At 47.6% G+C, this 26,775-nt stretch overlaps 7 protein-coding genes across 9 annotated transcripts; 5 read left to right on the top strand and 2 right to left on the bottom strand.

Annotated features, from left to right (window-relative positions):
* Positions 1–1,166: 1,166 nt before the first annotated feature.
* ONS95_006336 (uncharacterized protein) lies at positions 1,167–2,205 on the top strand (the record flags this gene model as incomplete). Its single annotated transcript, XM_058499795.1, has 4 exons — positions 1,167–1,341; positions 1,402–1,551; positions 1,604–1,681; positions 1,982–2,205. 4 exons carry the CDS (start codon positions 1,167–1,169, stop codon positions 2,203–2,205), a joined length of 627 nt encoding a protein of 208 aa, XP_058350839.1.
* Positions 2,206–2,492: 287 nt separating this feature from the next.
* ONS95_006335 (uncharacterized protein) lies at positions 2,493–4,119 on the bottom strand. The gene is made up of 3 exons (XM_058499794.1): positions 3,836–4,119; positions 3,327–3,781; positions 2,493–3,275 (listed from the first exon to the last, which is right to left on the bottom strand). The coding sequence occupies exons 2-3, from the start codon at positions 3,475–3,477 to the stop codon at positions 2,644–2,646; spliced, it is 783 nt and encodes a 260-aa protein (XP_058350838.1). The 5' UTR covers positions 3,478–3,781; positions 3,836–4,119; the 3' UTR covers positions 2,493–2,643.
* ONS95_006334 (uncharacterized protein) lies at positions 4,120–6,652 on the top strand. Of its 2 annotated transcripts, XM_058499792.1 has the most exons (4): positions 4,120–4,801; positions 4,865–5,089; positions 5,175–5,367; positions 5,420–6,652. In XM_058499792.1, exons 3-4 carry the CDS (start codon positions 5,279–5,281, stop codon positions 6,573–6,575), a joined length of 1,245 nt encoding a protein of 414 aa, XP_058350836.1. In that variant the 5' UTR covers positions 4,120–4,801; positions 4,865–5,089; positions 5,175–5,278; the 3' UTR covers positions 6,576–6,652. The 2 variants fall into 2 exon arrangements, with proteins under 2 accessions (XP_058350836.1, XP_058350837.1); XM_058499793.1 differs by having other exon boundaries at positions 4,120–4,546; positions 4,865–6,652.
* Positions 6,653–9,258: 2,606 nt separating this feature from the next.
* Positions 9,259–13,814, bottom strand: PHY1_4 (Light-sensor Protein kinase; the record flags this gene model as incomplete). 2 transcript variants are annotated; one of them, XM_058499790.1, is made up of 11 exons in its annotated part: positions 13,545–13,814; positions 13,245–13,493; positions 12,284–13,180; positions 12,001–12,228; positions 11,529–11,950; positions 11,312–11,427; positions 11,145–11,261; positions 10,850–11,053; positions 10,528–10,793; positions 9,450–10,456; positions 9,259–9,397 (listed from the first exon to the last, which is right to left on the bottom strand). In XM_058499790.1, the coding sequence occupies exons 1-11, from the start codon at positions 13,755–13,757 to the stop codon at positions 9,259–9,261; spliced, it is 3,858 nt and encodes a 1,285-aa protein (XP_058350834.1). In that variant the 5' UTR covers positions 13,758–13,814. The 2 variants fall into 2 exon arrangements, with proteins under 2 accessions (XP_058350834.1, XP_058350835.1); XM_058499791.1 differs by having other exon boundaries at positions 12,284–13,493.
* A 5,282-nt stretch (positions 13,815–19,096) lies between these two features.
* ONS95_006332 (uncharacterized protein) lies at positions 19,097–19,693 on the top strand. The gene is made up of 2 exons (XM_058499789.1): positions 19,097–19,186; positions 19,247–19,693. The coding sequence occupies exon 2, from the start codon at positions 19,257–19,259 to the stop codon at positions 19,572–19,574; it is 318 nt and encodes a 105-aa protein (XP_058350833.1). The 5' UTR covers positions 19,097–19,186; positions 19,247–19,256; the 3' UTR covers positions 19,575–19,693.
* A 1,049-nt stretch (positions 19,694–20,742) lies between these two features.
* Positions 20,743–21,324, top strand: ONS95_006331 (uncharacterized protein; the record flags this gene model as incomplete). The annotated part of the gene is made up of 2 exons (XM_058499788.1): positions 20,743–21,039; positions 21,223–21,324. 2 exons carry the CDS (start codon positions 20,743–20,745, stop codon positions 21,322–21,324), a joined length of 399 nt encoding a protein of 132 aa, XP_058350832.1.
* Positions 21,325–23,705: 2,381 nt separating this feature from the next.
* On the top strand, positions 23,706–25,561 carry ONS95_006330 (uncharacterized protein; the record flags this gene model as incomplete). The annotated part of the gene is made up of 5 exons (XM_058499787.1): positions 23,706–24,118; positions 24,200–24,263; positions 24,321–24,535; positions 24,658–24,984; positions 25,066–25,561. 5 exons carry the CDS (start codon positions 23,706–23,708, stop codon positions 25,559–25,561), a joined length of 1,515 nt encoding a protein of 504 aa, XP_058350831.1.
* Between the last annotated feature and the right edge of the window lie 1,214 nt (positions 25,562–26,775).

The following is a 26,775-nucleotide window of genomic DNA, read 5'->3' as shown; positions in this document are numbered from 1 at the left end:
ATATAGAGACCAAATAAAGGATGAAGATTGTGTTATAGCTTGAAAGCTTTGAGGTAATGATTGAAATGCGAGTTTGATGGGTTTCTACTGTCTCAAAGAAAAGGAAGCACGACGTACTTATCTGCTGCACTCTTCCACAGTCAAGAAACTATTCATAGCTTTTATGGAGCCGAATTTAAAAGACAGGTTCATTCGAAACTAGGTTCTCATCCTCACTGTATTATTTCCGATGTATTTGTGATCTCATAGGCCTCAATCTCATTCTCAGCCTCTCCGATGCGAAAGCGAGAGCGAGGTCATGGGTATAACCCATCTGCACCGCCGCTCAATTCAACCTGCGATTTGGCCTAGCTTACCCGAGGAGATTGGTAGATAAGCGCCTGTGTCACCAACCTCTAAGTCGTAACCATTGTACGGGACATACAGACGCGAGAGTATCGCGGGTGATAGGGGTTTTAAACGAAACTGTGGCGAAGCTGTGAGATTTGTGCGGGAGCGAAAAAGGATTTTGCGAAAGTATGAGTATCCAAGAGCTTGTTATATCATTTCTGACCTGTGCAAGCTACTAAATCTAGTGTCTCCTACAAAAATGGATGCTACATTGAGAGACCATGGAAGCCCTGGGTGATTTGAACATGGTTCTACCCAGCTCAGCCTTCATGTGAGGCTTTCCGACACTGAATTCTACTTACCAAGCGCTTTGAACTCGATATACGAAAGAGAGAGAGTGTATTGCCGCTTAGAATGAGCAGGTTTAGGTTGGAATCCATAGTTTACACAGGAGCAAAGTACGTCCAATAATAGATATCAGCGGCGTTGATGAATGTGAATGTAAAGACGTCGCCTGCTTAAATACTTACAGTATTGCCCTCAACGGGACCGTAGTTTCAATCAGAACATATCAAAACCACCACTCATCTCGGTCTCACAGATAGTCCATATATTTTGTTTCCTACTTGACATCGCTGCGCAGCTTTTCTTTTTCTTCTCGCAACAAAAGTCCCTACTTGTCCACACTCACTATGCATCTCTCATCGGCGAGAGTACTGCTCTCTTTCTTTGCTTTCGGACATTGCTATGCAGCTGTCACTTGGACTCCTATCGGCTGCACGGGCTGAACTTGGGACGGGAAGAACATCGACGAGATCTGGAACAATGCCGTCGAAATGACACAAAATGCTAAAGAAAGACTGGATGCCATCCCGTCGACAAAGATTAGCTGGAAGAACAAGGAAGAGGAAACTGCCATGGCCAATGGAAAATTCATGTTCAACATCGACCACAAGCTCATGTCTGGTCTTGGATCTAACAGTGTCAAACGTGCAGTCTCAAAGGCTAAAGGTACGTAAAAGTCGCTTATCTCGCAGAGTGAATATCTAGTTGACTTGGCTGGATTTCCAGATATCTATGTGAATATTGAGAAAGCTATGTCGAGGATGCTGGTAGCAACAACCACTACTCCAGAAGGATCAACCACCTTCGATTTGCAGCATGCGTATTTATTTTGTGGTGGTAAAGCCTTTGAGAAAGGACCTGTTCCCCACAGTGCTTGTTAGCAAACACCTAATCCATCGAGGCGAACGCGCTACTTACGAGAAAGTAGATCTAAGCGATGTCTGGCATGCCCCCGTCGATGTTGATGGTACGAATGTGTATCTTGTCCCTGCAGATTCTCAGCTTAGTATGTTGTCCACTACCACTCCGCCTCCCCTTTTAATGCGATTTTTGAATCTGTGAAGCTAAGAGATGGCGCAGTGGATTCACCGAAGCCTTGTACAGAGGTGGGCAAGAAATCGTTTGTAGGAAAGACTATCCAGACGTCACGAGTCACCAAGCAAGGGGATAACTAGCTCCAGTTATACCTCTGTTGCAGGAACGCTGATCCACGAGATGGTTCACGTGGTTGGTCTAAGCAGGTACCTTGATTGTAGGTCTGAAATGACAGACGTCCTAGTGGATCTTGCTTACACCTAAACTCTAGATGCGGATGGACCACTTGAAGCAGACCCTAAAGATATGAACTATGGCTACACTAAGTGTGTTAACCTAGCCGACAAGGATCAAGCAGCGGCGCTTATCAATCCGGACAACTACAGGCTTTTTGCAGAGATGAGCATGTCTCCGAAAACAGAGTGGGTTGCAGCGGACCCAGTGCCTGCTGCAGCGAACCCAGTGCCTGTTGTAGCGGACCCAGTGCCTGCATAAAATGGGAGTGTTAATAGAAGAGATCTCTATAGTTTTCTTTTGTTTTGTGTTTTTTATTTTGGTCTGGAAGATCGATTTTATGGAGTTCGGTTATTTTGATACAATTATGTTTTTCGTACCAGAGATCGCTAGACAAGACAATACAGCAGTTTTATAACAAGAAGAATTGACAAGAAGAATTGTTGAGCGCATAGTAAAAAGATTTTAGTAATAATATCCCGAGTGAGTCACTTGGCGGAGGGGCATAAACAGATGCAAATGCCCGGTAGCAACAAATCTGCGTATGTCGTCGACTACAGAAAATATGTGTTTGTTAAATGTTCTTTTCTGTACATTCTGTACAACTGAATATATACAATCGAATGCTCAGTGTACTCTGCCAGCTCAATATGCAGCGACTAACCGAGTCCCTCCATCCTGTGCTGATATCCTTTCCACCTAAGCACATGTGACACTATTCTTGATATACGGAGCTAAAACACCATTTCCACACACCACAGCCTGCGCAAAAGTATCCGCAACAACCATGGCGCCTGTAGAACTGGTATGTGTATGGTCAACAGGGTAGAAGGTATCGACCTTCGTCTTTCCAAGGCGGATATACTCATTGGCAAGGTACTGTCCATGATCGATGAAACTAGCGTGGTCCCCCGCATTCTTGGCAACCTGCTTTCCATACGCCGTGAAGCGCGAAGGAGCATACGAGCAGGTCGTTCCTTCGCAGATATTGTTCGGAGTCGGCGAGGAGATGATGACTTTTGCGCCTTTAGCGATGAGTGATTTGGCTGCATTGGTCAAGTATGTGATATATGTTTCGACGACGACACCTGCGGGTGTGACGCATTTTTCGGTGCCGGAGCCGGGGCAGTCAGACCGGCCGTTGTCGTTTTTGGAGAGGGAACCGCTGTCGTTGTGTCCGAACTCGATGATCACGTAGTCGCCGGGGACGACTTTTTTGACGAGAGCTGTGAAGTGTCCTTGGTCGGTGTAGGAGCGTGCTGACTCGCCTGCAATGGCGTCGTTGACGATCTGGGCGTTCTTGACGTAGAAGGGCAACCAGACACCCCAGCCTGGAGTTGTATTGGGTTCTCATTTTCTTGAAGTTGGAGGAGTGCACGCACCATTTGTTCCTCTTCCTCCTCCTCCATATGCCATGGTTGAGTCGCCCACCATGTAGATATTTGGAATCGCTCGCTTCTCGACTTCCTCGGCTGGAGCAGCTGAAGCGAGAGCAGCCAGCAGAGCTGGGAAGGTGATGTAAAAGGCCTTCATTGTGGAAGATATAAAGTACAGCTGGGTGTACGGACGATAGCAACAAATATCAGATTCTTAACAATGTGCAGAACTGCAACAACGGAGTGAAGATGAAACAAAAGGTAGCGAAAGTAAGGAGATAAAGAATCTCTGGGAGTAAAGACCGGCTCTTATAAAGGTTGAATGAATGGAACTTTCCTGCGGAGTGAATCATAATTTCGTGATGGACGTCGCCAGTTCTTATCCCGAGCCTACTCATCACGAGATGGGGAACCCATTTCATAAGGGAACTTTCCAGGTGGTCCACCAATGGCACTGCCATCTAAGATTGGGGCGTTGAAATTAAAAGTCAATATACGGGATACAGTAAACTAACTGCGGATACAGGGCGGACCCTTGCTGGTGGCTAAAGAGGTTCTGAGTGTGGGGTAATTCTGCCGATTCGTGGATCTCGATACTTTGCTACTGGTACATCTTTTGGCGCGGGAGCCCGGTTTTGGGGAATATCGGCGGAATGGGGTATATCAATTCGCCTTGTCTGAGCGGACTTCGATCTTTTGGGGAACGGGGAAGTCGAAGTTGGGAAGGAGGCTGCATAGACTGTGTTGGATATTAATGAAGAGGTGGAGATAAAGTTGGGAGTAGAATCTTCTTTGAAACATGACTGGGCTTGGCGACTTAATATCAGGTGACCCTTCTCAGGGGTGATTTTCGGAGGCGAGATGAGCTCTCCATAATAAAAGGTGTACTCTTCGCTCGAACACCGTATTTGAACTTGTTTGCGAAAACACGGCTGCGTTCTAGAACATCAACTTTCCCCGCAAAAATGGCGATTCCCTGTCCTTCTTGTTCACCTAGGTACCTTAGCGAGCGACGTACTTTTAACAGACCTTGTCGAGCCTTCTACAAAGCCATGAAGATCAGCAAGATACTGATTAAACCAGTACGTGTGAGCATTATCTGGCGCTTTGATAGACTCATCGGAAAGGATACACCACCCGCTTGCTAGGGGAGGAGGTCACACGTGATCTCGGAAGTGCAGTTGAGGGACTGACCCCTGTTCCCGTTATTTTTCTAGAGTAAAATGGTACGAAGATGTCCACGCCACTAGAAAGAAAATCCATTCTCGTGATGTCTACCTCTCTGGGCGGAGACGCATTGCCTTTCCATGAAGAAACTCCCCACGCGTGAGCGACTCGAGAGGGCAAGTAACACAGAAGCAGTTAATATGCTCGTAGGACAGCTTGTCTTCTGCCAGAACATCTCGCTTTCTTGTCTTGCTACCTTTTCTATTCTCCTCACCCATGTCATGTTGGATACACCCGATCTGTTGTATCTTCGGGTGTGTAACATGGTGGAACTCCCCTCTTTTGTAGTGCAACAGCTGATCTGAGATCTTCGACAGCTTCCGAAACATGCATACAGTCTGACACGAGAAAGTTGTATCGTTTTCTCCAAATCCGCACCTCTCTATTTACTTATCCGCCACTTGTGAAGGACAAATGTTCCCTTCCGTCAACAGTTGCCATCAACTCAAAAATGCCCGCTCCATAGCTGGAACATCTTAGGCTTAGCCGCCAAAAAGACCTTCCCCTGCCTCGAGATGATGATCGACATCTTTGAGGCCAATGTAAGTCTCAACCGCATGCAATGAAATAACAGTTGTTACTCATGCTCCCGTATGTCCTACCTGAGATATGTAATTGCAAGAACAGACCATACATGGGGTAGAGCGTCAGCATAAGAGCATTCTTCCCCACGAGTATCCAAAATTCTTGTCATTGTGTCGACGAAACCTTGCACAATAACGGCGACCTCAATGGCATTTCATCGCCAGGCTGATTCAAAAATGTCCCACCAACGAGCTCTTCCACTCCGAGGAGTTCAATACGAACCGATCGTAATCGAGTTGGTTTTCTACTCTCACCCCAAACACAGCATGCTAATAATTATAACCCAGACTTGCGAGCAAGATCGAAATAGAACCTGGGTGGAAGGAGAGTTTCGATACAGCAATCGAACAAGCCAAAGCGAGCGGCATTAAGGAGATGGACAAAATCGCCAACATGGACGATTTCTACAAGTACTGTAACGACTGGCTCTTCTGGGTACCTACGGAGAAAGAGACCGGAAGAGAAGTGTACTTCCAACTCTGCCTCTTTTACTTCGTATTTCAGCAACAAGCAGTCCGCGACCTCCAGAGTCCCATTCGTCCAGGCGAAGGCGGCAAACCCCTCACTTGGCTCTCAGACTGGCTGGTCCGCTACGCCATCAAACTTGGCGAGTTCCTCGACACGCCTGAGTCTTTGACTAAGGCTAGCTTGGACTCGTTCTATGCGGCTCCAGATTATAACATGGGAGACTACATCCAGCCTCGGGGCGGATGGAAGACATTCAATGCTGTCTTTGCACGGGACTTCAAGCCCGGGTATCGACCCATTGCAGCTATCTCAGATCCAACCGTTATCACTTCTCCAGCCGATTGCACATACGGTGGACAATTCGAAGTCCGCTCCGACTCAGGCGTCGATATCAAACATATCCATTGGCCGATCAGCGAACTCCTCGCAGGATCTCCATACAGTGATCGATTCAACAATGGACTATTCATCCACTCCTTCCTTGGCCCAGCAGACTACCATCGTCAGCACGCACCTATTGGCGGCAAAGTACTCGAAGCTCGCGTTATCCAAGGACAAGTCTATCTCGAAGTCAACCCGAAACGAGACGATGACGGCCGTCTGACGCTCAGTCCACAGCGCAAACTCCACAATACCGTCGATCACAAAAATGTGACTGCTCCGCTTGGGGTTGAGTTCGACGCCCCTGATAATCCAGGTTACCAGTTCGTCCAGACTCGCGGGCTTCTCGTTTTGGACACGGCCATTGGACTGGTCGCTGTCCTGCCGATGGGTATGGCTCAAGTGTCGTCGGTTAATATCACTGCTGAGGTGGGAGTCACGCTGCGGAAGGGAGAGGAGATTTCGTATTTCCAGTTCGGAGGGTCGGATATCGTTTTGGTTTTTGAAGCAAAGAGTAATGTGAGTATAACTGCTCAGGTTGGCACGCACTACAAGGTTGGAAATCGTATTGCGCAAGCGTATCCTGTTGAGTAGACAGGAGGTCCAATGTCTAGAACTACTCAACAATCTATATTCTATCATTCTACCTACAATCATAGAATTATCTTGACAATTCTGGCTCAGATTGTGAAGTTTTGAATGTAATGTGGGACCCACGTGCTGAGTATTTGATTGGGAGCGGGGCGGCTCGGGTCTGAAAGCTTACTTCTTTAGCGAAGTCCCTAAATATGTCCCTATTTCCATATTGACTCCTTGTCTCTTTGCACCCTTTTTGTCTCTGCCGAATTGTATGAGGAGTCATTCGGTAAATAGTACCAGGTCTTCGTTAGCTTTCCATAATACCAGCAGCGGTCGGCTGTATACTTCCACCTCGATCGGCATTGTCGTCTGACATGGCGTCTAGCGACGCCTAAATCCGACTAGTCTGTCTAATTTAAGTTGGCCACCTCTCAGTTTTGCTAATTCCTTCATCTCTCGAATAAATTACTTCATAACAAAGTGTAAGGAAGGTTCCGTTGATTTCCAGGTCCAGGTTGCCACAACGCGATGCCGAAGCACGGAGTGTAAACATACAGGCGACAAACTCAAACTTCCTATCCATCCGAAAGTTCCCTGGCAAAAAATTATCAATATAAATGGCATCCCAGATCCCTGGAGTGGCCCGCACACCCTTTACAGACAAAGACAGCGACACACTCGCCCTCCTCGGCAAGAAACAAGTCCTCAAACGCCGCTTCGGCCTACTCTCAATCTTCTCCTTCGCAATCAGTGAACTCATAACCTGGGAGACAGTGTTAGCCCTGTTCGCCCAGGGACTCAACAATGGCGGGCCAGCGGGTCTCGTCTACGGCTTCCTCATTGCCTGGCTCTCCACCCTGTCAGTCTACATCGTCATCTCGGAACTGGCATCAATAGCACCTATAGCAGGTGGACAGTATTACTGGTGTGCGATGATGGCGCCGAGGGAGTGGAAGAAATTCTGCAGCTATGTCATTAGGTGGTTGACGAGTCTGGCCTTGATTGCGACAGTGGCTACAGAGACGATTTTTGCAGGGACGATCATTCAGGGTTTGATTGTGATGAATTATCCCGATTATGAGGCAAAGCTTTGCGTGGTTGGTAATGGCTGTTGCGGTATTTATTAATGTGGTGAACTGGTGATTCCTGGTTTACTGCCAAAGTCTGAGACTTTTATTTTGGTGTTCCATTTGGTCGGGTTCATGAGTATCCTCGCGGTGCTGTGGGTTTGTGCTCCACATCGGTCGGCAAAGTTTTTGTTTACTACGAGTTTGAATGAAGGTGGGTGGCCGACTCAAGGTCTGTCTTATTATTGTGTTGGCTTTCTTGGTAATGTCGCTACATTCGTCGGCGCAGATGCTAGTGTGCACATGGCAGACGAGAGTAAGTACATCCAACTTATGCATATCATAATAGGAACTAAAAACTGTAGTCTCACACGCAGCAATTAAAATACCCAGGGCAATATGTGGCAGTATGCTCCTCAACGGTCTCCTCGGCTTCGCAATGATGCTCACAGTCCTTTTCTCCATAGGCGACCTCACCACTGTCCTAAACTCACCCACCGGCTTTCCCTTCCTGCAAATATTTAACGACAGCGTACGCAATGTCGGAGGCGTTACTACCATGGCAGCTGTTGTGCTATGCCTGACTTGGGCATGTGCAATAGGTATAACCACGACTGCATCACGCATGACTTGGTCATTTGCTCGGGACCGTGGAACGCCTTTTTCTCAAATTCTCAGCAAAGTCGATCCCAGGACCAAGGTACCAATAGTGGTTGTCGGAACTGTAGTTGGATTTGCTGCATTGCTGACTTTGATCTATGTAGGCAGCGAGACGGCATTCAATGATGTGATTTCGTTGGCTATTACCGGGTTCTATGGCTCGTATTTTCTGCCTTGTGCATTTCTGTTACACCATAGAATTGGAAGCAATATTGCACCGAGAAGTTTCGTTGTTGCGCACATGGGAGCCGATATCAGTCAACCTGATCGAGAGCCGGAGATCGAGGGAGAAGAGTCGAGAGCGAACGATGGCGACGACCAAACAGCACCGGAAATCGATATCGGGTCTTCCGGACCTCAACTGACATGGGGTCCATTTCATATCCCTGGCATGCTCGGTATTATCAATAACGCCTACGCCTGTCTGTATATGGTTTTCGTTATCTTCTGGAGCGTATGGCCCCCAGAAACACCTGTGGATGCCGCAACGATGAATTATAGCGTCTTGGTCACAGGAGGAGTTATCATTTTTAGTGTAGTTTGGTACTGGATCAAGGGACGGGAAGTATATAAGGGACCGGTAATAGATGATGAGGTTATGGATAACGTGAGGAGGAAGAGCAATGTTCCTGTGAGTTGAACGTTTTTTGTTCTTCCACTTGGGTTAATGTATGGTACAGTCTTGGAAGCGGTTTATTGACGGACAAAGGAGATAGATACATTCATTTTGTAACGACTGATATACAAAGCCAATACCAGGCCATCCCAAGTCCGAAGAGTGCCGCCTAGACAACAAAAAATCCACCACACCAGAAAGACACTGTAGAATACAGTGGTGAAATTACCAAACGAGAGGCGATGCAATGAGAACATCAGAAACAAGAGTCTCGTCAGATTTTCCACCCAGATCCTTCACATCGTCGCTCATTCGATATCCACATGGATATTTAAAAGTTAGAGAGAATCGAACTTCAAGGGAAGAACCATCCTCCTTTTTCCCACTGCCCAGGAACGTAAAGCGAGTCTCGCTTTAGTTCAGGATTTTTGACACCCTGAAGGATGAGATCCAGACGCTGGAAATCGATTGGTTTCATGATCCATCCGTCGAATCTATCAGAGTCAGCTTCAAGTCTCGTAGGAAAGAGAGTCTGGAAACACTCACCCATTTTGGATGTACTCGAACCTGTTTTCTTCGACCAGCGCAGTAGACATGGCGAGTATCGGAACGCGCTGTCGAGGTGATTGCACTTCGCCACCGTTCGCTTGCTGATTCCGATGATTGGTTTCCTTTTCATGGAAGCGAATCATGCGGGTGGCGAGGGTGCCATCGACGGTTGGCATCTTGTCCTTGTTAGCATTATTTATATTATCTTTCCCTGCTCCGCCACCCGGACAGCAACTCAGACATACCTTCAGATCCATGATAATAACATCCACCTTCCCCCCACCCGCCGCAAACCGATCATGGCACTCCTGCCCATCACTCGTAACAACCACCTCGTGACCTCTCATCCCAATCCTTTTCTCCAGCATCTTCTGGCTGACAAGATTGTCCTCGGCAACCAGCACATTCAATCTCAATCCCGAAGTCAAGAACTCAGGATCGCTGTCGATATACAGAGCCGAAGAGCGATTGTTCGCTTGCGGCGCGCTGCCATTTTGGGAGACATGCGCTTCGAGATGCTGAACGCTACTTACGCGAGGAGGAAGAGGGAACTGCGAAGTTGTTGGAGAGCCGAGGCCATTACTATGGCCATTGCCGTTACCATTTGAAGTCTCGTCTCCATGTCCATTTGTGCTAGCAGCTGTCTTCGCTTTCTCACCAGCACCGTTTGGTTTGGGCGTCTTGGTGCTGGGAGGGGGACTCGGTGGGCTCAGCCCGCGATTTCCAGACAGACTCGGCGAGAACAGGTTCCTCAATTTCCGCGAGCGTGATGAGTCACTGGATTGAACCTGCTCGAACGGGATCTCGACAGTGAAGATAGTGCCTTTGCCTGCTTCACTGTGGAGGCGGATCTGTCCGTTGGTATCGCGGAGATAGCGAGCGATGAGTGCTAGGTCTGCTTTTGTAGAGCGGCCTTCTGCTGTCAATGGGGCGGCGTTGTTGTCATTGGTAGCGAAAAGCCAGTCATCGTCATCTTGGGCGGCTTCAAATTCTTGGAATGTATCCTAGAGCAGGTTGTCAGTTCTGTTACTATGCCTCGCTTAATGGATAGAGGCGGGTAATGAATAATTCTTACGTCGAGTTCCGAGTCAGATTTCCCGGGGCCGTTGTCTTGGATCGTAAATCCAATGGTGGAAATTTTCTTCTTTGTGCGGATCAGGTCGACTTCGACATTTACATGATTGGATTGCTTGAAGGCGTAGCTTGTCAGGTGAAGCAATGCATCTTTGAGGCGATCAGGATCGCCCTTGACCATTGCGGGAAGTTGTTCGTTAACAGATACACTGAGCTCGAGATTTTTGCGCGAGGCATCTTTCTGGAGACCTTTCATGGCTCTTGCAGCTGAGAACTGTTAGCATGATCTTCGAAGCTAGTATCTCGGGATGCCGGGATCGAACCTGTCAAGTTCAGATTGAATGTCTCATCAGACCCTGGAGATGGGCTATCATCTAGCTTGGTCAATTTCATGAGCTCGTTCATCACGTCTCCCAAGGAAGTGGAAGCATCCTGTGCACGATCGAGGATGTGTCTAGTCTTATCGTCGACTTGGTTCTCCAACGCCATCTCAAGATAGTTGACAATTGCATTGAGGGGTGTTCGCACTGTACAGCACGTCAGACACTGCATCTTCATTCCAAAATATACGAAGAGCCAATCGTATGAAATAAACCAGGTGTTTGCGTGGTTACTCACATTCTCGAGAAGATGCGCGGATTTGTGTCAACTGGTGGCTTTGCTTGGCAGATCCCTTCTGTCGCCAGACCTCGATGAATCGTCCATACAGCAAACCTAACACGGCTGCGGTGTCGACTACATATCTATTAGCTTTAAAGTACGTATTGGTTCGTCGACAAACATACGTTGATCATCTGTCCACTCGTGACTCGTTCCACTGATGGTCTCTACCCAGCGTGCGAAGCTGGACCTTGGCTCAAGGTACTCGCTTCCCGCCTGGTACTTCTTGGCATGCGGGTTTCTGTCCATGTATCAGCATTGATCAACTGATGCCGTAGCGTTGATGCTTCTATTGGCGGCACCGAGAAATTCGGCTCGCTAGTAAGTAAACAAACGACTTACCCCGCCCACTTGACCTGCCTCATCTGGCCCTTCCTGAAAAACACCAAGAAATCATTTCCACCTCCAAAATTCAGCGGAATCAATAGCAACCCTGCGATAGTCTTGATCTCGTGTCTCTGTGCAATTAAGGGAAAGTCACGATTGATATTGTCACTGGACTTGATCTCGGTGAACTTGCATGTCTGCAAGTACGATGTGATAGCAATGGCTTCAGAATATGGATCAAGGCGACCGATTGCACGAGCATCGTCATCGATGCTGAGGAGAGCGAAGTCTGCTTCTACGAGCTTGAGGAGATCGCTGGAGGAGGCCGCGATGAAACTTACGTTGTGCTGGGAGGAGGGTGTGGCTGTTGGTGCACGACGCGCGTCGATTCGTTGTTGCATGAGGATTTGTTGGATTTTGGATGCGGCACACTCGCCCTGGATCCGTTGTCAGTAAGCAACGATGAAAGAATCATTCCCTCACGTACAATATTCCGACAAAGCTCTCGGATCGGGAGGGACACTCTGATACCGATATCACCATACCCATGGCATGCAACAAGACCCCAAAGATCATTGTTGATTACGATCGAGATAGACATGGTCGAGCGTACGCCCATGTTAGCGAGATATTTGCTGTGTATTGGAGACATGGCTCGCAGGTAAGCATGTGTGAGGTCGAGAGGACTCTCGGAATCAGATGCCTCTCGGCAGACCTGTTGATCATCAGCAGAGACACATAGCACAGTAAGCGAGAAAGGATTTACTAACAAGTCTAGACGTTTCGGCTTCACGATCGAGCAGGATACGGATTCGGTTGATGATGTATAGGTCTCGAGCCTGCTTTGGAATGTCAGATGCCGGGTAGTTCAAGCCTGAAATCGAAGTAAGTAATGATATGTTCAAAAGCGATATGTTTCGTTCCATACCGAGCCAGACATCAGTACTCGCTTTTGGGTTCAACAACTCGGCGTCGACACGACCATTCTTCTGTGAGTCGAAGCGATAGAACATGACTCGATGGAAGCCCGTCAACTCAGCAATGAGTCCAACAACAACCTCTTGCAGTTCAGGAACAGTAGAACAATTTGTGATCTGCTTCTGAGCCTGTGCGAGAGCATTGAACAGATCCAGAGTAGAAAACTCCTTGTTCTTTCTCTGGCGCGCAACATCAATCACAGGCAGGGGCTTACTCTTTGACGTCGTACTTCTCTCCAACTCTTCCGGCGTGACCTCCATAGAGCTGATCGGTGACTCTGGAAGCATTTTAGTAGCTCTGATATCTTTGAGGGAGAAAGCATCAAGATATTCCTCAAACTCGCAGATGACGAGTCCTTCTGGCTTCGACGCGAGGTGGATTGCGCACCAGAGACGGATCTCAGGCTCATATGGAAAGGTGAGGATGATCTGGAAGATATCCAAGCGAGTTTCCTCTTGTGCTGCAGCACCAGCATGGAGAGTGTGGTTAACCCGCGCGACCATTTCGTCGCGGATGTCGTCTCTGAGGACATCGAGGAAGGAAGTTAACGTGAAGAGCTGTTCGGGACCGCACCCTATGATTTTGCGCGTATTTTCACTTGCGATTCGGACTTGAAGGTCGCCCAGATCGTTGTATTTCAGTCCGACTATTGCCCCGAAACTTTGGATTGCACCAGGTGTATGGATGGGCTGATTTCAGGTATTTGGTTAGCAGGTGGACAATGCATATTTCTGCAACAGTGGACAAATATACCTCATCCTCGCAACGGCGGTATCCGGGGAGATTCTTGTACTGTTCCATATCTGGATCTATTCCATGAAGTACTCCAGGAGGTCCTGACTTCGACGAAACAAATTGCGATCTCGCGGATACTCTCGGTGACCCCGCGCCAGATAATGAGCCCCCACTACTCGATTGTCTCGGAGTCCTCGAGCCGTCACTCGTAATTGACGGAGCTATGCGATAATGCTCTTGCTTGTAAGATTCTGGTCGTGCTTGAGCCTGGATTCTTGTGAGCGATCAATTTTCTTCCTTTCCAAAGATTATACTTACTGTGGCCACTACTCCTTCTCTGACACTGTTCGAATCGATGGCTGCTTGGTGATATAAATCTACATTGCTCCTCAAGTTGCGAATAGGGAAGACCCGCTCGGCTGAGCCCATGTCTCTGGATGACAATGATGCGCCGTTTCTAGCGTTGGACGCTTCTTCGTCAATCTTCTGAGAACTTTTATTTCGCTTTAGAAGGCCTCGGACGGAACGCATTGAGGCCTAGGAGGATGCTGACGGTGTAGTTAGGTTGCGTGAGATCTAGACATCAGAAGTAAGATTTCAGATCATAGATTGGTGTTAAGAATTGATGGTAAAGGTTTGGTATGTTTGTTCAACTTCTACGTAGGAGGGCAACTCTCTAGGAAACTGTTTCTGATAAGGGCAGCATTTGTTGATGGTAGTTTGCTCTCCCCCGCCAGCTTCTGTCTATCATTTCCCGACATCACTAGCAGCCAAGCTATTGTCAAAAAGAAATATCAAATAAAATATTTGACAGCCGGGTCAACCTAGGAATGTACCGATGAGTTCGGATAAACCAATAAACCGGCACTCACTGGAGCAAACCCGGCCACATAGCTGAAATCTAATTCTGCCACTTCCTGTCATTGGATCCTGTCAATTTCAAGATTGCTGACAAAATCATGCGCTCGGACTCAAGGACAGCAGCTCTATTTCCCAATCCAGCTTGCGCTACAGTGTGCCCATCCCAATTTGGTTGAACCTGGCTTTTATTTACTTTTCGGCTAGCGCAGGAACCGGGCTGCTGGCCGCGGGGTCAACCGTCGAGCGATCTTCAGCTGAAAGGCGGTTAGTGTCTGGGACCATCTTCCGGTCCCCCTGAAACTAATGGGCTCCAGTGATGCGAGCCACCAAATAATCGACGACCCAGCGAACTCTATTGATTCGAGGGCGCAACGCCTTAAGTAGTGTGGCGTACGTCAGGCATAATTAGTGGCCGTTACTTTCACTGTTGGAGAAAGAGAGACACCTCCTTTTGATGAACAGAGGCATCCGAACCCAACCCGCCTTGATTTCGGCTCGTTTAATAGAACACATCTTTCGGACCCTTGGAGGACGTGGCTCATCGTGATCTGTTCTTCAGCACAGATGTGTGCTGTGGCTGCTGGAATCTGGGGATGTGTCACCACAGCCACTGATGAAATATGTCTCAGTTGCTTCTCAGGCACACTGATCGAAAGACTGGGCGAGATATGTTGTTGTTATTGACCGGGATACCGGAAAGAACAGGATTATGGCACTCGGGAGCGTACTGGCCGTGCGGTAAGCGGAGCAGACTAAATGATGACCGTCCAGCTTGTCAGTTGTAGTGGTGGACGGCTCCCTTGAGCTTTAAAGTTCAAGGAAACTGGACCGTTTACGTGTGAGGATCTTCAGTCGCATGACTGGGAGCTGAAGAAACATAATTCGACGCCACTTAATGCGCCGCAGCTTGGTGCATATGTTTCTCGCTCCAGGGAACCACGATTGTAGGATCGGCGATCCTGTCGAAATAGTTTTCTACCTTGCGTTTTCCTAAAGCCCATGAGGAAAAAACTCAGCCAGTTATTAAAATGCAAACGACGTAGACAGGGGGCTCTTCATCTGATCTTAGACGAGCTTTACGGCCCGAAGATGACAAGAGCGGGTACTAAACGGTTGCAATATGCCACGATGTTTGAACACATATCCACCTTAGAAGTTGAAAGGGTTGCACTTCACGATATTATCCCTCAGAAATCTCCTTGTTGATCACTCTTCCTTTGGTGATCAATAGCGGGGTAGCCAAGCATCGCATGGATTTTCAAACCTAAAATCAACATTGTTCCTCCATGGGTTCACCTAAGAACTTTCTAATATTATTACTCGATTCCAGTTTGCAGTGTTGAGCCAAGTGATTCTCAACATCCCATTCACTAGCCGGTGCTTCAGGAACTTCCATTGTTAATCATCACGCTGACAAGCACGCTTTAAACAGCTGGAAGCACTGACCTCGCTTCAAAGCTTACAGTACCCGTTGAAATGTCTTGCTTGAATTTACGACCAGGTGGGGTTGCGTCCCTTAGAACTACGCTTCCGTCCCGCCTGATGTCTCAGTAGGTTCTGGAGAGAGCAAGTGTTCCTAGTGATGATCCATGTGCTCCTCGTAGCGGAGAGGACTGCAATATCCAGCGTTCTTCTACCTCATTAGTGAAGTGGGCTCTTGCAGCCTTTGGATCTCAGCTTCCAGTTGCTGCAAGGCTGCGAGACTGGATTGCCGTGCTGCATGGGTATTCTCTTCAAACGAGGCCCCTTATGAAAAGTTGTCATTTCAACGAAACTCGGGACAAATCTTCGGAAAATGGGATCGAGGAATTGCTGACTGGGAAGATGCGGTATACTGGAATATTACTGTTCTTTGGCAAACGGCGCCTTTTTTTTTCCGACGTTTTCCTTCCGAAATGCAATGGCAACCACGTGACGTTGTGTACAAATGATGGCTTTATGAAGGTCTTAATACTCAAGTACATCTTCTAGTAAATTTTATGGTCAACAGCTGGCTTTAATATCGACCAGTCAAAGCCCCCATCCCTTACATCTAGGATGTAAGCGGAAGAAAACAAGAAAGTTCAATGGGTCATCTTCCAGCAAGTACGAGTAAGCTCGCGTAACCTCGTCGCTCGGTTCATGTTTAAACTCTTTGAACTCGTTGTCTCTTACCATAACTAGGCGATTTCATCCAGGATAGTCTACATCCAAACGATTCTTTCGAACTCGAATTAGATCCCTCCTAAACACTCTCCGTTTCCACCCAATGTGTTAAATCAGACACCACTCGTTACTATCCTCAGTACCATGGATCAATAGATTAGCCACAGTACCGATAGATATCCTTCAGGTGTACCATCAGAGGCTATTTCAGTATCCGAGCCAAATTCTCCAGGCGACAACGACAACAACCACGGTACTCGTAACCTTGAGCGAAGTGGGACTGATTCTCGAGGTGGTACCAAATTTTCAAATAAGACCGTTGAAGAGTCAAGTGGAAAAAGATTCTATGCAGCCGCTGGTCGCGCGCTGTGATGATCTTGAATCCAATCTTCTTCAGTGGTAAAGCAGGCAAATAATCGTATTAGAATTTCCCGATCTTTTGCACCAGAACTTTATTGCTTGAAATTGATCAGTAGACTATTAAGCCAGAGAAAACAGGTTGATTCTTACCGAACACTCCCCCACTAGTTGTTGCAGATGACCAGCCCGAATACCGAAAAGTCAATAACGAGCCAAGCGCCCCTCTCCGTGCTTGAGCATTTCCTCGTAAGGTGTCGCATCTAGCACAGGCCTATATGATATAAGTATTTCTTGCTTACAAGGGCATATTCATCATACCCGTCTCCCTATCATCTATTGGTTATCACGACTTTCCATATCCGCGATTCTCGGGACAATCTGCAGAAATCTGACCACTACCTGCAATATCCAAGTAGAGAGCACGAGAGGCAGCCACAACTGGCTATAAAATCTAGTCAGCGAGCTGAATAGATTGTTAGCATTGTGAAGACGATCGACGAAACCACACTTACTGGCTGATGAGCGAACGAGGGCGCAGCATCTCTTGGAGGAAGATGGGAGCGGCCAGCAGCGCCAACATTAGGAAGTGTGCCACTGATGGACACTTCACTTCAAGCAGGTACTTTGGTATCTCAATGATCTATGATCAATCTGTCTCTTGTCAAGACCGGCAGATATTGATGGCTGTTGGCGCGAGTCGATTCCCGCGGAGGTGAACGGACTTGCAATCAACGCATGTAGTTGTCCTGTGTGTTCTTCCTCTTCGTGCTCGTATGCGTCCGCTTGCCATGGCCAATGGTTGATGAAATCTGTCTCAAAGAAGAATCGGACAGAGCTCCGCAGAGGGACATGTGGAGCTGTGGAAGCGACCGAGGGGTTGTCGACTGGTGGAGAAGAATGTCAGCAAGTGAAGTGATGCGGTTAGAAGTAGGTGAATTGAAATCAGAAGTGATCGATCACCTCGTGGCGCTTTATTACCTTTTCGTTCCTTCCCCAGGAAAGGATTTGTAGAATCTCGTGGCGAAATTTGGAAGGAAGGAACGGTGACTAGTGATGATCAAGCGGATCGTCCACTCTCATTCTCGTTCACAAGACATAACCACAAAAGAGACAGACATCTCGAGAAGGTCGAAAAACAGTCGGTACAACATTGATCGTCGTCCCTCACCTCTGATACATATCTGTATTGATACCACGTTGTGGTGGTTGTAAGTTCTCCACGGGTGATAGATGTTGATAAAGAACATTGTGTGATCAACATTGGACATCATGCCATTGGTTATAACGACCATTAAACAACACGGAAAGTGAATTTGGCTTAGCGAATTTGCAAGGGAGAACCAGGGGAAGAATTTTATCTCAGTCATGCAATGATGCGGCTGATTATTTTGTGTGATACACGTTGTAACATTTCATTTCAGTACAGCTTCTTAAAAAAATTCTCGTTTTATGCAGATATCTGGTTCCACCCTTCCGACACTCTGCGTCGCTCTGCTTGGATTTCTCCACATTGTGCCCCATAAATAGAACTCATGCTTTTTCGCCTTCACTCGAGTCGTCCGACTCAACCACAGCAATGGTCACCAAGTCAGCCTCTTCAATCTCATTACCTGCACCAGAAGTCTTAGTGCACCTAGGGTGACAGTCGCCACCACCCCCATTGTAGTCGCATCCACACCTGGAATTATCAGAACAATAGGTGTTCGGCACGTCGTAGCCTAAGTTTCCTTGCAGGCTGCAGCGATAGTGATATGGATCTCCCTTGCAGACTCTTGTCTGAGATCCATCGTAACAGGAGAAGGTGTACCCTGCGCGTTTGGACATTGCGGCAGTATCCAGAGGAGAGGCGGCAATGGCGACTATGCTTGATAGCAAGTAGATTACTATGACTGATAGAATGAAAAAGCTTGATTTCCAAGGAGCTTCTTGCTTACCAGTGATGGAAGATCTCATCTTGATGGACGGAGTGTTGTGCTTTGGTAAGCTTGGCTGAATGAGAGTCACTGGAAAGGAGGATAGAGTAAGTGGATTTTCGATCAATGTCCTTGATGAAGAGAAGCTATGGATTACCTGTATCAGCAGGAGAGTGTTCTCTTGTACATTGTTAGTAAGTTCAGCTTGTTGTGGTCGTTTCTTGCCTTCCAATCAATGGCCCTTGCTAATGGTTTCTGATAGCTTTGCATGAGCATATCGCCAGGTATGTACCGACATGACTGCATCTGAAAGTAACAGGAGCGGCGAAGTTGGCCCGATGCTGACGAAAGGTTGAGATACAGCAATATTGAAGAATATTCGGAATCCGAAGATGCGATGACTTTCTATGGTTACCAAAATGGAAAGTCGCAGGCCGGAGCAAATCCTCCTTGTTGCCATAATCGAAAAACCCGAGACCAAACGCGAGGCCAGGCTGCTTACAAGCCTGCTAACCGAGGTGGCCCCTTATCTCGGGCCATTTAAGGAATAAAACGCTTTCTTTCCAACCTCGCTCTGTATCAGCTTTTCATCGACAAGTCAGTCAACTTCTGTTCTCAGTCCCAGCAGCTGAATAATACATCAACGAGAATCGAAAAGTGCACTGCCAGCCAGCCACAATCGTAAGTCGGACCATATCAACCTCTCACTTCGATTCGGTCACTCGGATTGACTTCCAGAAGGCATTAAACAATGGCTACCTCAACAGAAAACACTGCTCCAGCAGCCAGCCAACCAACCACACCTCCAATTGATATCATCTACCACAACATGCACGCTGGCTCGGATTTCATAACATTTCGAGCTTCCAGCAACCACAGCCTCAAATCCAATATTGCTACCGTGGCGAAGCACGTGGCGGACGACTGTTACACGGTCATCAGCATGAACGTCAGCACCTACTCGGTCGTGGTTGTATTTTCGACCCCTTTGTCGAAGGCAGAGTTGAGGGAGAAAGGGTTTCCTTTCCCAATTCCTGAGGGCGGAGAGCCGACTGGTGTTGGAAATTGACTGGGCTGAACTTCTCGTACTGTTGCCTTGAAGGGGAAGACTGCGTGCCCTTGCGGAGGTGTTGGTTGATGTTGGTTAAGGTAGACCCAATAGCACACTGATGTTTACCTTATGCCTACTTGGGAAAGTGCATCAATTTGTCGAAGCGTGACAACTCTTAATGCTTACTGTATAACACCCACTCGATTCGATCATCCAGCTCAAGCGGTTGTGCGGCCATCAAATCTGACTGTATCTTGTCCGTATTTGTTTCCAACAGCATCGTACCCGAATATAAAACCCGAGGCAGCCAATATGGCGCCAAGGGGTAGGTAGCACTGGCTCCATTTTAGGCAAGTGACAACAACATATCCCTTGTTCATTTCAGCAACGTTCGGTAAAAAGAACCCAACATGGCAGGTCATAGTGTACAGGACTCGACTCCTGTCTTTACGTCCCAGTATAAATGAAACAGTATTGATTGTGCACACCGACAGGTTTTGACAATTTACGTGCAGCGGGAAGGTGGAATTGGATTGTCGGCCTCGGGAGGGTGACTGGACTGTTTGACTCTCGAGCCCCCTCCCGTTGTTGCAACACCATAGCTCATGTCGGGATTGATTTAATTTGATATTCCGGGAAGCTTGAGTGGATTTGAAAAGATATTAGGAGAATTCTACTGGCGATCTAATTTCTAGTTGTAAAGAGATTTAATTATATTGGACATAATCTCCATGTCTGTATAAGTACCTGCCATTTGGGGACGCAATGATCTGCTGGACTGCTGCGTAGATGACTCCGTTTAAATAATATAGTAAAAGATACTACCTAGAATATAGAGACTAATATTAAAGGGAACCTTTAAATACGAAAAAGCTAAAATATCAAACTTAATAGAGGTTAAAGAAATGGATGCTCAAGCTAGAAAGTCAACACAACTTCAGAATGGAGGGAGTCATTTGTGGGCAACCGAGTTGACAGGGGTTGATCCACGCCGCTGCTTTAATGGATCCTGTTAGTGGACACCAGCACTCTACCGACTGGGCTAAATCCCCAAGACTATCACCCCCCACCAAAAGCAGCTAAATCCGACGTCCTCTCCTACTTAACATTTCCACTCTCTCGACAACACCTCTAACTTATTAATTCCTCCTCTGAAACCCCCACGAAAGAACCACACTCTCCCACAATGGCCGAAGCCCAACCCCCCAACATCATCGAAGGCGCAACAACCGGTGACATCGACGAGGAGATCCCCGCCGTCGCCAAATCAGCAGAAGACAGGAAAGCCGCTGCGGCACTCTCCTCCCTCGATACACCTAGAGACGAGGAGTCGGCGGGAAAGGATGTCGATCAGGAGGCTGTGAGGAAGGCGATGGAGAGGTTGGGTGGTGCGACGGTGACGAATGGCGCGGTTGCGAAGAAGGATGAGCAGAAGGTGGTGAAGAAGGTGGTTAAGGTTGATGCGGCGGATGTAGCTTTGTTGGTGAGTCGCTGGAGGGTTTCTCTGCAGTTATGTTTGCTGGAGAGAGCATCTATGGGAGGAGGAGTTCACGATGTTCTTGGTTCGAGGGGTAGCTGGCAAGCGCCAACTATTTCTTCTGCCCCGGGATCTATTCTTTCATAACTTAACTCTTTCCAGTGCCCTGGCTAACCATACTCTCTTCAGATCGACGAGCTAGAATTGACCAAGCCCAAAGCAACGGACCTGCTAAAAGCCCACGATGGAAACGCAGAAGCAGCATTGAGGGCGTACATCACACCAGCATAAGGCTCGGGGTCCTGAGGCTCAGTGATATGGCAGTAAATCTACAGGAACGGGCACGGGGAAAGCAGATGATGAACATCATTTTTCTGCATGGATAGGGGCATAGCATTGGAGTTTTTTCGGGGGCGACAACATGGGACAAGAAAATGAAAATTGCGGCAGAGGGAAGGAAGGAAAGTATATCAGATGGTGCAGATGCAGATGCTGGAAGAGCATGGAGCATCTTGTGTAGTGGAGAGGACATAAAAAGGGCTGCCAGTTGGAACTCATAGAGGTCTCTCATTGTTTCCAAGAACTAGGGGCGGAGGACACACGCTGGCATACCCCAGTGAGCAAGCATTTATGTTCAGGAGAGAAAGGCATGCCTGCCAAATGCAATGAAATGCAATCCAACCAGCTGGGAGTAAGAGCCAAATCACGATCCCTCAACAATATCTACGAGTCCCCTTGTCGAGCACCTCCAGACATGTATCGAATCCAAACCCAGAATATCGCAAGTGCACGGTTCACTGACCTACTTGCTCACCATATCATTTCCTCCCTCAAGTCTCTTCTGCAATCCTTCTTTTCGCTTTCTTGGCGGTGTTCACTCACTTGCCACCTGCTTCCTTCTATCACAATCTGCTCGTTCCATGGCACAACACCATCATCATGCCTGCGTCGTACAGGAGTTGGAGATAAGTGCCCAGTAGCTATGAAAAATGAACCAAACGATTTCCCAGCAAAGGCATCTTTCTTCAAATCGGAGATATTCCGAACTCTCTGGCGATCGATCAGTCCGAAGGTATTCGGAGGAGTTTGAGCCTGTTACTCGCGAATCTCTTTGTGGACGTCCCAAGGTTTTGCTCTTTGAAAAAGAAGGAAATGCTTTGTGAGGGTTCTCAAACCTCCTTCTCTCTGTTTGTATATATAACCCTTCCTCCTCTTTCTCTTTCTCTTTCTCTTTCTCTTCCCTTTCCATTTTCCTTCTGTCTTCTACTAAATAAATTTATGCGCGATCTCTAATTTCAATTTCAAAGACTCAATCAAGAGCAGAGATAAGACTGCATGATAACGCCCCTCCACCTCCGCCTCCACTCTCTGTCGCGCGAGTCTTCACCGTTCCCATGCGATGCGCCATGAGGATGAATAAGACAAGACATGCATACCATAAAACTAACACACCACAGTCGCATATTAAGTTATAATGGCCCCTTCGCTACCATGACCCCCAGAAGAATTCTGAAAGAAGAACGGTACCTGCGGGAGCGTATGCATCTGTACCTTGCACAACGAGTATGCATATTCTTGTAGCTTGGGAGATGGGTAGTGTAGCACGACGTTCATTGGGATAATATGTCTGGTCGCTCCAAATGTTGAACTTTGTGGTACATGGCTTGGGCCATGCATTGAGGGCTTGGATGACTGTATTGTGTCAAACATGCTCTGCGTGATAAGAGGCAGGTATGGGTTGTCTTTGGTTAAGTGTTTGATGTGGTGGGCAGGCTCATTCTGCTGGGATGAATCAAACTGCTTTAGGTGGTACTGTAGTTTTCTGGTAAAAAGTGCTGATAAGAAAGAAGATGGGGCGGTGCACCATTTGCTTGGGATCTGTCACATTGATTGGGAGTACAAGGCAAACATGGTAGAGTAAGACTGAAGTTGTACCTGCTAATGGGTAGAGTCGTGCTCCTTTGAGTAATATCATCTTCAACTGCCAAGCTGCGTGGACAAAGGCTCCAGTTCGGTCACAAATTTCTCGTTTATCCGCAGAAAGAACGGGGACTTGGATAAGGTTAGATGAGATGATGACACCAGATCAGACGAGGGCGTGCCCTACCTGCATGCAGCATGATATGTACGCCATATCCTGTCCTGTGTTGTTCAGGTCTTGTCCACTGCTCTGCGTACAAACAGAACGTCCAATGTCCAGCTTCTACATGACTCTGCACTGGCCCTCGCTACCAACTTCTCTTGGAGGCCCAGAGATAAAAAGGTGAATCCAAGTATGTATCATAGCACCATGAAAGCGAGAACACACCCTCTCGAAAGGTGAGCGACAAAATACCCAATTTCCGCCTCGTCACCCACCAAACCACGCCTCGCCTTTGTATTTCAATATAACCTCGCGAACGACAACAAAAACAACACATCGAAACTAATCAGGCCACCGCCGCAGCATTTTACGCCTCATTTCTTCTCCCCCGATCTGCCTTCCACAACAACACAGCCTACCTCATGTTTCTCTCCGTCTCCACAACGCGTTTTCAAGCCTGAGATTTGATCCCTCCACACCTCGCTCTTCTTCTTCGAAAGTAGAGCTCCTCACTCTTTATCAATTCATTATTTACATCTCACCACCTCAAACAATACTCGGCCTCCTTTCACCCACCCACACCTTCACCATGCCCCCCTCCCTCAACAAGCTCAAAACAAAACTACTCACCCGCCCCCTCCACCTCACCAAGGAAACCCTCCTCAACTTCCGTGCCACCATCCTCGAAGTGATGTTCCAGCCGCGCCGCACAACAGACTACAACATCGCGTGTCGGCAGCGTCTGAAAATGTTCGCTTACGTGGTGATCTCGTTCTGTGGCGTCTTGACTATGATTGCGGGAGTGGGGTTCGCGCTGTGTGTTTCGAGGGGTGGAGTGGAGAAGGCTACGGCCAAGGATGCGAGTGCGGGTGTGAGATCGAGTGGGGAGGGATTGGGTAGAGTGGTGGAGAAGAGGGGGATGGAGTCGCCGAGTGATGAGGAGTTGATGTGGAATATGGTTGCGTTTGGGGTTCCTGCTTTGGTGGCATTTGGGGCGAGGATGTGAGTTCTCCTTGTTTATTCGAAGATATGAAGAAAGGAATAGCGATCTTGGACTTTGACATCAAGACTAACACTTCGAAGGCTTAACCGGGTATGGGTTCTGAAGAAATTCCACTTTGAAGACTACCTTATGTGTCTTGCCATGGTAAGCAAAGCCGACTCTTTATGTCCATTCCAATTCTCGCTAACGTAGAATCAACAGATCTTCTACTCTGCCGTCTTGGTTCTGATCAACGTCTTTGCTCACTTCGAAACCAATCTTTACCCGAAGGAGATGGAAGCTCAGATTCTTGCCAATCCAGTTGACGTTGCCAATCGTATCTTCGGGTCTAAGATTGTCGTTGCTCTTGAGCAATGCATGCTTGGTGTCACTTGGTCTGTTAAGATCTGTATCTGGACTTTCTTGCTTCGTCTCCAGTAAGTTCTCTTCTTCTCTCCTTCCTCTTCCTCTGTCTCCCCGAATCACTCTTACACCGCGTCCCAACTCACAAAGCTTCATCTGCAAGAAGCCCAAACCACAACTAACATTCCATCCCCAGCCGCATCCTCCCCCGCTTCGAGCTCGCACTCTGGTTCCAATTCGCCTTTCTCTGGGCGGGCCTCTTCACCATCCAGATAATCTACTACTTCGGATCCTGCATGCCATTCAATCAATACTGGGCCTTACCAGTCACGAACTCCGAGTGTGCCACTTACCACAACTACTCGATCGTGCAGATGGTGTTCAATGTTTCCTCTGATATTGGATTGATCCTGACGCCGATCCCTATGATTTGGCTTGCGCAGTTGCCGATGAAGGGGAAATTGATCTTGATGCTTATCTGTGGTCTGGCCTGTTTCACGGTTATGGCTGCTGTGATGGATAAGTGAGTTTGCCATTCTCCCCTCCTTCCATCTTCTCAATATCCCAGCCTCCAAGATTCTCAAATACTGACAGCATCTTCCAGGTACTACCACTTCACCTCCCCCTTCACAACCATCCACCAACTCTGGTACATCCGCGAAGCCTCCACATCCATCACCCTCGCCAACCTAATCTGCTGCTGGCAGCTCCTCCAAAAGCTCTTCCACCTCCGCTCCTTCTCCAACACACGCTTCGAAATCACCGACGACGGCGTCGTCTCCAACAACCACGGTCTTCGGCACAGACTGATCCGACTCGCTCACCGCGCTCGTGATTCGGTAAGTGGAATTCCTGGATCTTGGAACGCGAGTGGTCATACTGGTGGTGGTGGTAGTGGGGGTGCGTTTGGGTTTGGGTATGGTGGCAGGGATGGGAGGGATGGGAGGGATGATGTGACGATGGGGACGGATGATACGGAGTTTGAGGAGAGGAAGAGTAGGTGGGATGATAGGAGGAGGGATACGCAGTTTAGTGTGGAGAGGGATGGGGATGATGCGAGGCCGGCGATTATGTATCGGTCGATGCATAATATTGCTTGAGAAATGGAGGAAGGGAGGTGTGGCTTTGATGATAGCTTTTTTGTATTTTGTTGCGGCCTCAGAAGCCCTTTCGAGAAGGATACAATGGCTTCATATGGGAGGGTAGTATTGTTCAGTTTTCGATCTGGGGACTATAATTTCAGCGTATTTTGCCTTAAAGTTGTAGTACACTATTCCTTTTTTCCTTGGCCCCTTTGGATCTCTGTATAACTTGGTGCGTCCTTGCAGGACTATGTGTTGTTTGTACTGAGCGCTACTGCGTCTTCGCCTGTTTTTTGTTTTTGTATTTTTTGTTTCCTTACAAATCCCTTGAAAAAACCTGGAGACGAATCCCTACCCACTAGAATCACAGCAAATTAAATCATATCACCCCATTCTCTAAGCCTAGAAACCAGAATAGATTCGAATAACTACCTACCCAAATAAGCGATTCTAGTACCATGTACTGTCGGGTATTGAGTTGCGATTTCGCTTCGTCCTGGGTTGAGCTCTTTGACTCGTCGCAGGTACACGTGAAATCTCACCTCGATATCTTGTTCAGTACATATTTTGGCCTTTTGACTGTTTGACTTCTTAGAAACAATGACTTGTGCAATAAAATTCATCATCATCGGACAATTAACTGTGGATTGATAAGTCCTAAGGGAATGACAAAGGTGAAGGAACAAATTCGAATTGTTATTATCGACATTTTCACAACCTTTCGGCTAAACTTCGAAACGACACTCAGTCCTAACACGCCGGCAAAGCAAGTCACATACAGCAGCGCATAAGATCTCAAGTGCACCTGCATGTCATTAAAGGCTTTTTTTTAAATGTGTACTGTGAATTCTTGTCTATGCTGTGCTGGAATGAATATCTGGCTACAAGACAACTTTTTGCACAAGCTTAATTGAAGGCAGAATTGTGGGGACGCTCTTTTTGGTCGCTGTTTGTTTGAAGTTTGTGCTTCATTTTCAGTTTCGTTCCTGCCATGTCTTCTGTCAAATGTGTGTTGTAAAGACATCAGCTTTTATTTTTCCGTTCAAATCCTTGCTTTCTACCGTCGATTGACGATGCCTTCAGCATGGCCTGATGATTTTATTTTTGGTGCTTTTTGGTGTTTAAATAGATGTTGAGGTGATTGAACCAGAGACTAGAGAGATACTTTACTATGGCCTCGGACTTAGAATTGCCATTACAACACAAGGAGAGGTTAAATCGAAGATATTTGT

The sequence above is a fragment of the Cadophora gregata genome (genome assembly GCF_030347475.1).
Source record: "Cadophora gregata isolate MNR1 chromosome Unknown scaffold_17, whole genome shotgun sequence".
NCBI lineage: Eukaryota > Fungi > Ascomycota > Leotiomycetes > Helotiales > Ploettnerulaceae > Cadophora > Cadophora gregata.
This window is presented reverse-complemented; position numbering and strand designations above follow the sequence as displayed.

Bases quoted from the DNA above. Each gene is read 5' to 3' on its own strand.
- ONS95_006335 (XM_058499794.1), bottom strand. From the start codon at position 3,477: ATGAAGGCCTTTTACATCACCTTCCCAGCTCTGCTGGCTGCTCTCGCT. The intron at 3,276-3,326 runs GTGCGTGCACTC...ATACAACTCCAG, and splicing joins AGGAGGAAGAGGAACAAATG to GCTGGGGTGTCTGGTTGCCC.
- ONS95_006334 (XM_058499792.1), top strand. From the start codon at position 5,279: ATGGCATTTCATCGCCAGGCTGATTCAAAAATGTCCCACCAACGAGCT. The intron at 5,368-5,419 runs GTTGGTTTTCTA...ATTATAACCCAG, and splicing joins TACGAACCGATCGTAATCGA to ACTTGCGAGCAAGATCGAAA.
- ONS95_006332 (XM_058499789.1), top strand. From the start codon at position 19,257: ATGGCTACCTCAACAGAAAACACTGCTCCAGCAGCCAGCCAACCAACC.